Source organism: Lethenteron reissneri, chromosome 23 (assembly GCF_015708825.2).
Source record: "Lethenteron reissneri isolate LAM-NWPU_2019-01 chromosome 23, ASM1570882v1, whole genome shotgun sequence".
Classification (NCBI taxonomy): Eukaryota; Metazoa; Chordata; class Hyperoartia; order Petromyzontiformes; family Petromyzontidae; genus Lethenteron; species Lethenteron reissneri.
The window spans coordinates 21020313-21031523 of record NC_083801.1 but is presented as its reverse complement, the minus strand read 5'-3'; the positions used below and the strand labels follow the sequence as shown (position 1 = coordinate 21031523).

The 11211-nt window shown below is 51.3% G+C and overlaps 1 protein-coding gene across 1 annotated transcript in view; it reads right to left on the bottom strand.

The window, feature by feature from the left end:
- Positions 1-2927: 2927 nt before the first annotated feature.
- The window catches only part of CUBN (cubilin), a 54897-nt gene continuing 46613 nt past the window's right edge, over positions 2928-11211 (bottom strand). The window contains exons 46-53 of the mRNA XM_061557778.1: positions 10875-11080; positions 9928-10090; positions 9222-9430; positions 8630-8774; positions 7698-7879; positions 6667-6832; positions 4953-5188; positions 2928-3758 (exon numbers count right to left, since the gene is read on the bottom strand). Coding sequence (XP_061413762.1) covers positions 3648-3758; positions 4953-5188; positions 6667-6832; positions 7698-7879; positions 8630-8774; positions 9222-9430; positions 9928-10090; positions 10875-11080 — 1418 coding nt within the window. The 3' untranslated portion in view covers positions 2928-3647. The remainder of the gene's footprint in view (positions 3759-4952; positions 5189-6666; positions 6833-7697; positions 7880-8629; positions 8775-9221; positions 9431-9927; positions 10091-10874; positions 11081-11211) is intronic.

Below are 11211 nucleotides of genomic sequence, written 5' to 3'. Positions count from 1 at the left end.
ACACACACACACACACAGACACACACACACAGACACAGGCAGCACGCTAAGCACTACGCTACCGTTCCCCCTACACAACACACGCGCGCGTCCATAGGTACACATACACGCGCTTGCTGCAGACACACACGACTTTCAGGGTGCGTACGGCAGTAAACGACTGAAATAATAAAGCGGCAATGCTGTGTAAGGAACGCCTTAGACCCGCATTACACATTTGTGTAATGCGAGCGTAAACACACAAACACACACAAACACATACACAATACACACACACATACATGCAGACACACAGACAGACACATAACACACATACATACACACACATACAAACACAGAAACACATACACACACATACATAGACACACACATACATACACACAAACACATCCACAGACGTACATACACACATACATACAGGCACGCAGACATACACATAAACACATACAAAAAAACCCACATACATACACACACACATACATACACACACATACATACACACATGCATACAGACACACAGACATACACATAAACACATACACACATACACATGACCCGGCTTCGCCCGGGACTTGGATCCACCACGCCCGGCCGCCTTTGTCTCCCCAGTGCCGATGTTAATACGCAACACCAGTTGCTCGTTTGAGGCTGAGTGGACCTAGGGGAGGTTCAAATAATCGTCACCGGTGGTGGCCGTGAGCGGGAATCGAACTCGGTTCGCCGGGTTGGTAGCGCAGCGTAGCGTTAAGCACTACACCCACCGCTCCTCACACACCACACACGCACAGACACACACACAGACACACACACAGACACACGCAGACACACACAGACAGACACAGACAGACACACACACACACAGACACACAGACAGCACGCTAAGCACTACACTATCGCTCCCCACACACCACACACGCACACACACAGACACACACACAGACACACACACACAGACACAGACAGCACGCTAAGCACTACACTACCGTTCCCCCTACACAACACACACGCGCGCGTCCATAGGAACACATACACGCGCTTGCTGCAGACACACACGACTTTCAGGGTGCGCACGGCAGTAAACGACTGCAATAATAAAGCGGCAATGCTGTGCGAGGAACGCCTTAGACCTGCAACACATTTGTGTAATGCGAGCGTAAACACACAAACACATACAAACACATACATACACACACATACACACAAACACATACACACACATACACACACACAGACATACACATACACACAAACACACACATACATGCACACAAACACATACACAATACACACACACATACATGCAGACACACAGACAGACACATAACACACATACATACACACACATACATACACAGAAACACATACACACACATACATACACACACACATACATACACACAAACACATGCACACACGTACATACACACATACATAGAGACACGCAGACATACACATAAAGACATACAAAAAAACCCACATACATACACAAAGACAAAGATCCCCCGTATAGCCTGGAACAGACTGTTGGGGCAAGTGCTGTTAGCGAGCACCTATGAAGGCCGGAACGGCACACGAGGGGGTGGGTGGCCAGCACCACGCCCGACCGCCTTTGTCTCCCTAGTGGCAATGTTTACACACCGCACCAGGTACTCATTTGAGGCTGAGTCGACCTAGGGGAGGCCCGGGACCGGTTCAGATAATCGTCACTGGTGTTGGCCGTGAGCGGGAATCGAACTCGTGTCGCCGGGTTCATAGCGCAGCGCGCTAACCGCTACACTATCGCTCCCCACACATACACACACACATACACACAAACACATACATACACATACATACACACATACATAGAGACACACAGACATACACATAAACACACATACACAAGACCCGGCTTCGCCCGGGACTTGGATCCACGATGCCCGGCCGCCTTTGTCTCCCCAGTGACGATGTTCACACACGACAGCAGTTACGCGTTTGAGGCTGAGTGGACCTAGGGGAGGGCCAGGTCCGTTTCAAATAATCGTCAGCGGTGGTGGGCGTGTTGGAATCGAACTGGGGTCGCTCAAGCAGCTTAATGACTGTTTGTACAAAGAACATATAAAGAATCGATTATAATAACCAGGCAAGAGTCCACATTATAGACTGCCAGTACACGCACTCAGCTTCATAAGCAGGCTAGAGTGTACATAATAGAGTGGCAGTACGCTCACCCAGCTTAATGAGTATTTGTACAGTGAACATTAAAGTAATCGATTGTTGGCGCGTTGGGTTTAAAAGTAATATTAATAGCACACATTGTGGTGGGGGTGTAGTGAAGAGTAGGAAAAACTTTGATGAATTTACCTCAGAGTGGCGTGGTGGGTGTTGAGGCCTAGTAGCGTGCAAAGCCTGCGGCCTCGCCTAAAATTGTCGGCTTGGAAGAGGCAGGGTACGGGTGGCGTGCCTTCCCCCCCCCCCCCTCAGCGCTCCAACAATACTGTGTAATGGCTATTATTTAATTAAATACGGAGCTTATGAAAGTGGCGAAGGCGTGGCTAGCCTGTTGGCAGGGGCAACCGCCGTCCAATGAAACTGCAGCCCTTGGCGAAGGCGTCGCTAGCCGTTGCCAGGTCCAATGAAAGCGGCGAAGGCGTGGCTAGCCGTTGCCAGGGGCAACCGTCGTCCAATGAAAGTGCGTATGGGCCGAAATCCACACACACACACACAGACAGACAGACATGAACGATTTTATATATATAGTCGGGTTGATTAATTTATATTCACTTAGAGTTGTTTGCATTCAAGCAGCATGTTACTGTGCCATTAGATGCATTATTTTGTTAGTTTGCACCCAGACCTGCCTTGAAAGGGAAACATCTGGTCTTGACTCACTCTTACCTTGTTTCAATATAGGCCACGAATCAATCAATCAATCAAAGAGTCGTATCCGTGCTCAGGACAGCAGATTGCACAGCTGTTTAATGTTTATTAATTGTATGCATGTGCACGCGTGCTGAACTTCTTTCGCGCCGTACGTAGCCAACCGTGCAAATCGTCGAGTGATCCATGATGGCCGGTGAAGGGATTCGAACTGCGTGGTCCGTGCGCTCAGCGGCTCAGCGGCTCAGCGGCTGCCGCACTGCGCGCTGGGATAGCGGTGTGTGCGAGCGTCGGGGGGCTTGCAGACAGAGATTGTGGACTCACAGGCCACAGAGTTTGTACAAAAAAAAAAGGAGGGGGGAGGTAGGGATGAGGAATTGTTTTAAAATTCAACACAATCACGATTCTCTTGCGGATTTAATATTTACAGAAAGTATTACACCCTCCTAAAGCTTGCGCCACGTGCAGGGTGGCACGGCTGGGCGTGCCGTGCCCTTGGGAGGAGGTGGCTGCACGTATCGGCACGCACGAACGTGTGCGTGTGTGTGTCGGTGTGTATAGTAGAGGTGGTAAGGTCGGTCTGGGCAGTGGTGATTGCGATGATGATGGTAGTGATCAGAATGGCGTCAGTGGTCTAGTTGAAGATCGTAGTGATGATGGTGGTGCTGGTGATGTTGGTGATGGTGGCGGGGTGGGTTGATGATCGTGATGATGATGGTGGCGGTCGGTGGTTATGATGGTGGTGGTGACGGACGGCGCAAGGGGTGGTGATCGCCGTCGTTGTCATCTCAGGAGCTGGTCCACGTGAGCCGGAACCCTGCCGGCACGGAGGAGCCCTCCGCCTGGAAGCGGACGAAGAGCTGGTAGCCGGACGACGTGAAGTCCGCGATGTTGTCGTTCTGTGGGGACGCCAACGACGGCACGCACCGGTCAAAACACGGTGGCAGACGCGCGCGATGATCGCGTTCACACAGCTCCAAACGAAAAGACGGGCAGACGAGGGCTGTTGTGATGACACGAGATCTCTCTCCCTCTCTCTCTCTCTGTAGGACTCTTTTGAGAGTGACTTTGGAAAGCAAGGCGATGAAATGTGTGAATGCGTGTACGTTTTTTTTTTTGAAACCAACAATGAGACGCTGCGTGCCGGCGCTGGCATTAATGTACACATTTTTCACCGCACGGCGTTTTAATTCGAAAATAGTTTTTCCGAGCTAGTAAGTTTTATATGCAAAAATATTGGCCATTAATGATTGATACTAATTTAGCAATTTATATCCCTGTGATGGGTATTTTTGTCTAATTAACTGAGCAAAGACTATAGAAAAAACAGTCATGTAACAACTGGTTTTTTTCACATCCCCTATAAAAAATATACATTATTTGTTTTATTTCTTTCAGCTACCACCTGCTTAACTAAACGTCAGCGAGACAGTGCCTAAATACGTGGATGAATGAGTGAGCGATTGAGCATTTGACCAGCTGATGAATTAGCTGGCTGATTCATTTACTAGTTTCCGGATAGCCGGTTGGTATATTGACAGTTTGTCTGGTTCTGTGATGCGTCACAGTGATTGGCCGACTTGCAGGTGGGATTGGCTTCTTGGTTAGATGATTGACTCACTGACTTTTTTTTCTCTGGATGGCTGGCTGACCTGTCTGACTGGATAACTGATGCACTGGGCAGTTGGCGAGGTGGCCATTAGTTTGACTCACTGGTTGGGCAACTGGCTGGTGAGTCGGTTGAATAGCTGGCTGGCCAATTAGTTCATTGGTTGACTGTCTGGCTGTCTGACTCATTGGTTGCCTAGTTGGTTCGCTGGTTAGTTGATTGTATTGATGTTGTACTTGTTTTGCACCGTATGTAGCCAAACGTGCTATTGAGTGACCATCCCATCTGGCTGGTTAGTCAGTTGACTAGCTGGCTGTCCAATTAACTAATCGGTTGACCGGCTGGTTGACTCAGTTGACTGGCTGGATGACTTCACCATCTTTGACTTGGCTAACTGCCGCGGTTCGGCTGAGTGGTTCGACCCATCTGGTCGAACCACTCGGCCAGTTTCGTCGGCGTGAACCCGCGGGAAGCGAGAGCTCACCTGACCGCAGAAGGTGCCCACGGGAGGCGAGCTCATGTTGGGCCCGTCGTGCACCATCACGTAGTTGCGCTCGCAGTCGCCCGGGTCGTCGACATGGAACACGGGGAAGCGGAGCGTGGCGCGCCGGTGCACGGCCACCTCCAGGAGCCACTCGCACGTTGAGTTGTTGGGGTAGGTGCCCGGGAAGTCGGGGCTCGTGAACGAGCCGTGGTCTCCGTGCAGGATGCCCCCACAGCCTGCGCGTCAACGGGGCACCTCCGATTAGCACGGTCGGCTATGTGCGGTGCGAAAGAAGTTCAACGTACGCACATGCGACGGGTTTAACCGTTTGTCGCGACAAAAAAACGGCGTCTTTTACGGAGCGTACGAAAGTCACGGCATCGCAGGACGCTGCGCGCGTGGCGTGAGGCAGGCGTGGTGCGTGTGTGCGTGCGTGTGATATTCTAAAACTATGAAACTATAAACTATTTTTATTTTACCAGGCAAGGCCCACTGAGCTTTGTAGCTCTTTTTCAGAAGCGACCTGGCTATCACAAACGGCATCTCAACAAAGTGGCTTATCGTCATGTGGAAATTTATAGCAGGCAAATACTCTCGTTTTTAGAGACGAGGCAGTCTGCCATAGGAGACGAGGGGACGAGGAAGGCCTTGGTGTATGGGACTGGAAGAGGGGCAGGAGGTCGACAGCACGTACGGCTGGAGGGGGTGGAGTTTAAGGCACGGAAGAGCAGCAGCGACCTCAACCGCGTGGCAGCCGCACAATCTGTACAGCGCGTCGGTCGCTGTGGCGGGCTTCAGCGCCATGCGTGGGTGAGTTGTGGTGGTGATAAAGTGTGTCATGGCGGTGTTGCAAGATACCACCCATGTGGCGATACGATGAATTGTCGCATAGCAGTAGGGTTACGATTCAAATCAAGAATCAATTGTTTTACGTTGCATTGAATGGTAGTGTTCACAATGGCTACAGTGGTGACATGAACCCGTTATCAAAATAGATATTTTTTATGCGTGTAATATGATATCATGATTTTTTGATTTAAAGCTTTCGTGACTGCAGGGATTCATCTTCTTGGTTCTTTATTATGTTTTATTTTTATTATTTTATTATTTCCCTTCTACGTGACTTTACCGAAAGAACCAAGAAGATTATATCATGAGTTTGAGAATCAATATTAATGGAGCGATACATCCGTTTTTACTCTCCTAGGAAATAATAAATACGTTATTGGGACGTTCGGCCAATTCAATCAATCAGCATTTGGCTCCCATGTGAGAGGAAACCAGATGTTAGCAGATACCACAGACAGACTCAATCCAGCGAGCCGACCAAATCTACGTTATGAACCTCTCCCATTGCTGTAATACAATAATTATTAATATTAATGATTAACAATATTAATTATTCGTATTATTTACTTATCCAGGTGAGCCATGCTGAGGCCTAGGAGAGTCCAGCGTTGGGTTTCCCCCCCCCCCCCCCATCTCATCCCGTGGCACCTAAGAGCTGTCACGGCAATAGACCTACAGCACACGTACGTACGTACGTTGAACATCTTCCGCACCGTACGTATGCTGACCGCGTTTATCGCGTAACGGCACCTGTTACACGATAGCGGTCACCCATTCCAAGCGCCGAGCAGGTGTATCATGAGATCGTCCGCGTTAAGAGCGAGCGATCCTCGCGCGTCTGGCCTCGCCCACGTGACACGTTCACCTGCGGGCGACGACGTCCAGGTGATCTCGTAGCCGTTGAGCGCCAGCGAAAAGTCGCTGACGAAGTGCAGGAAGAGCACGTCGGCGCGCGGGAACACGGGGTCGGGCAGCCCCGCGCCGCACAGCTTCGCCAGCGAGGGCGCCGTCGCGTCGCTGCCGTTGTGGACCTACGGCGGCCGGTAGCACGACGGTTTAAAAATGTCACAACAATAATAATGGGGGTGAAGAAAAATCATGGATTTGCATGGATTCTGTACCGATCGCGTTGCGACTACGTGGGGTTTGTCCCTGGAAACTATTTTGTTCGCTAGAATAACTTTAGCTTCCGACGAGATGAGAGGTCATGAGTAACAACGTCGTGGTGAGCGGATGTGAGCGCGTGACGTGTGATGTCGGGCAAGGTGAATCCTTTCAGCGCTGTTCTTTTTTTGGTTTTAGGAAGTGCCTTTGATCAGTTTGCCCGACATTCCATTGAGGAATGCGTCTGTGGTTTTCCATTGGGGACTAAGTCGGTTAATAGCAACGCAACTTTAGACTCAAATGTCATTTAAATTGGATCATCTTTTACACTATGAGACCTCCTTTACCAGTGGCAAAATATAGTAGTAGTAGGTTTTTACCCTTTTGGCGTCATTTGGTCCAACACCAATGGAGACTAGGCTCTAAGAAAAGCTGTCTCGGGTGTAGACCAATCAACTTCAAGGACAGTGCATATCATTATCAGAGTTGTTTTCTTTTTGTTTGCATTTTGACTGCTTGTGTTGTGGTTATTGCAAACATGATGCCTTGTATAAAGGTGTCAGTTTTTGTACCAGTTAAAAGGGTAAAAACCTACTACTTGGATCATCTTCACAAGAGTTACAGACAGATGGACAGACAGACATGAAAGCTAGCGGCATTACCATGTTCAATTAACATTTTTTTAAACATTAAAACACTTCACATACCGATCCTTAATTTTAGCCCCCCCTGCCCCCAAAATAATAATAATCAACACGTATCGTTAATAACGGCATCGGGGGGCGCCGTCACCTCGAGGTAGTCGAACTGGCAGTTGGGGTGCGTCTCGAGCGTGAACGCGCTGAAGAAGAGCGAGATGAGGCTGCCCGCCGCCGCCCGCAGCACCGTCGTGCAGTCCATGTTGTGGGGGTAGACGTCCGGCCAGCCGGGGCTCGCCAGGTAGCCGTACGACGCGTTGTACTCGCGGCTGCAGCCTGGCGGGCGCGGCACGTGCAGGGTCACGTGGCACGGAGCGGGAGGTGTCAGGCGCGGGGTAAAGGGGTGCGGGGTACGGAGTGTGGGTTAGGGGCCGTCCATAAATGGCGTCACGCGATTTTGGACGATTTTTGACCCCCCCCTCCCTCGTCACACGGCGTCACAAAAAGTCAGCCCCCCCCTCAAATGTGACGTCGCAAAACTCTGCCCCCACCCCCCAAATCGCTTTAAACTATTGTAATTGTAGTGCGTGTTTAATGTGGCGCTGCACTCTGATGTTGTAGGAGAAAACATTGATAAAAAAAGTATATTTAATTAAGTAGAACGTGTTGTCTATATTTATTTAAAGTTGCGCATTTTGATGTGACGTCACATTTCTCAAACCCTCCCCCCCCTCTCGTCACACATCATCACAAATGTCTGACCCCCCCCCCCCCCTAGGTGCGTGACGTCATTTATAGACGGCCCCTTATGCGCTATGGGGTGGGAGGAACCAGGTACGGGGTACGGAGTATGGGGCACGGGATATGGGCGACGTGGTACAGGGTGAGGGTTGCTGGGAAAGGGGAAAGAGACACACGTTGTGTGATTCGCAAAAATGTTTTGCCATCTTTACCTCGGTCAGATTTAGACTTGCCCATTTAAAAGCGGGTAACGTTGATGGACTCTGTGCAGAGTACCACTGATGACGATTCTACGATAAGGGAGCGATCGGGTGTGTGAGCGCGCGTACGTGTGCGTGAGAATACCTGCGGTCTGGAATGAGAGGCTGAAGCCATTGCCCGGCTCGTAGGTGTCGACTTTAAAGTCGAGGTGCACCGTGCGCCCGATGGAGTAGAATTCAGGGATGCGCATGTCGGTGCCGCAGTAACGGCGGACCTGTCCATAGTCTCCCTGCACGGGGCACGGGGGGCACGGGATAGAGGGAGTGGTAGACACGTGGCATGGTTACACTTGCTGAGCCGCCCACGCTGGACATCTGTGGAAAGGAGCTTCATATTCTTGGTTCTTTCGGAAAAGTCACGTAGAAGGGAAATAATAAAATAATAAAAATAAAACATAATAAAATGTAATAATAAAATAATAAAATAATATTTTAATATAAAATAATATTATAATATAATAAAATAATATATAACTTATTTTATTACTTTATTATTTCCCTTCTACGTGACTTTACCGAAAGAACCATGAAGATGAATCCCTGCAGTCACGAAAGCTTTAAATCGAAATTTAAAGGAGCTTCAAAGCTTATCGGATTCCTCCTGCTCCAATCTAAATAAGGGTTCTGATTCTGACACGAAGCCGTTCCCGCGCGGCGGCACGCTCGCTCGCTCTCACCATGGGCTGGTCGCGGATCTCGAGGTAGTCGTTGGAGCAGGTCTGGTGCGCCGGCAGGCTGAACGCCGTCACGGTGACGCGCACGCTCTCCTGCGCCGGCGCGTCCAGCGTCCAGCGGCACCGCGACTCCGTGGGGTACGCGTCGGGGAAGCCGGGCGAGGTCACGGTCTGCGCCTGCGCCGTCGCGTTGATCACGCCGCCGCACACGCCTGAGAGTTTGAGCCGGTGGCAGGGGGGGTGGTGGTGAAAGAGGTTGGTTAGGGGCGGAGAGACTGCGGGTGAGATCTCTTTCTTTCGTGCGGCCAATGTAGACGCAGAGCAACAATAACTACAACGTCACACCGAGGTGGCCAAGCAAGACAACGGCGGAGGGTCTCGTCGCCGTGATGTCTCCTTCGTATGTTTGGCTCGGGCATCGCGTCGTTCTACGTTGTACGTTCTGTTCTGGATGACCACGGTCGCACACTGCTGAAGAGTTTTAAATGTTACATTTGTGCAGTTGATGCGATTTAGGGTGGACCATGAGCTAAACCGCATCCGCACAAGCCATGGCAGATGCGGATACCTCGTGCGGGCGAGATTGAGACTGCGTAATCGCGTACGTGAGAGTTTGTTGTGAGTGCGTGCGTGCGCGTGCATGTGCGCGTGTGCAAGCGTGCGCACGTGTGGGTGGGCGTGTGGGTGCGCGATGCCGCCGGGGGCTCACTGGCGCTCGTCTGGTAGGTGGCGTGGAAGCCGGCGCGCTGCACCGAGCTGTCGGTGTGGAAGTGGATGTGCAGGAAGTTGCTGAAGGAGGTGATGGGCAGCGGCACGATTGCACCGCAGTAACGGCCGACCATGGGGGACAGCGCGCTCTCTCCGTCGAACACCTGGTGGGGGGTGGTGGGGGGGGAGGACGGAGTGGTCTGGGTGTCTCTCGCACGCCTGTCTCGTCTGCATGTGTTGATCCGTGTTTGTGGTCGTTGGTTTGTTCACCGGTGTGTGTCCCTCTTCGACGTGCATACTCTCTGCTACAGGCCACAAACACCTCCCCGTCCACCGTCATCGTTAACTCTGTCTTATGAAACATTCAGTTGGCACACACGCACACAGATAGGCCGAGGCTTTGGGAGATTACCCTTCTCCCTTCTTCACAGCGCCTGATGCAGAGAGCAATAATCCGGTAGCCATGTCCATCCTATGGATGGGGCGAATCTATTTCGAATCATAAATCATCGACAACACCGCGTTGCATGGGTAACCTGATGCTTGGTTAGGCTTTGATCTCCACCACCAATTGCGGCCAGACTTTTGTTGACCAAGGCCAAAGATAAAAGGGTCATGCACAGCTCATGATCAGTGCCATGGGTACCTGGATGCTATGGTAGCGAATAATGCAACTCCACGCGCCACGTGACAGTGCTGTGGAGCCGGCCGTACACACGTCCGACTTGCTTTGAAACGTTTGCGTTTTTTGACAAGCAGGTAGTTGCCGGTCACATGACCATCTCTTGCGCTGAGCCCGCCCTTGGGTAGGCGCTCGCTATCAGCACTCTCCTCGGTCCGTACGGCTACACTGAGCGTCTTTTGCCTCTGTCGTGTTTACCAGCGGTGCTCGCGCCCCGATCCTCTGCACGCTCGCGCGTGCGTGTTTGTGCGTGGGTCGTGACGTACGGAGACGTAGTCGTAGTGGCAGGTGTCCTGGATAGCCGACTCGAGCTCGAAGGCGCTGAAGGTGAGCGTGATGAGATTGTTCGGCTGCACGGACACGGTCCAGCGGCAGTCCAGGTCATTTTCATAGCGCCCGTCGCCGTTAATGTCCGGTGAGGTGAGCTCTCCGGTGTCGCCCGTGAGCATCCCTCCGCAGCCCTGCGCTGGACCTGCGCATCGCGGGACGGGGGTGTGAAGCATATTGCAGTGTGTAGTGCGCGTGAGTGTGCATGCGGGTGTTGCACGGTGTGGCGTTGTGCATTGAGTTGTGTGTTCAATATGTCGTATTGTGTTTTTGCGG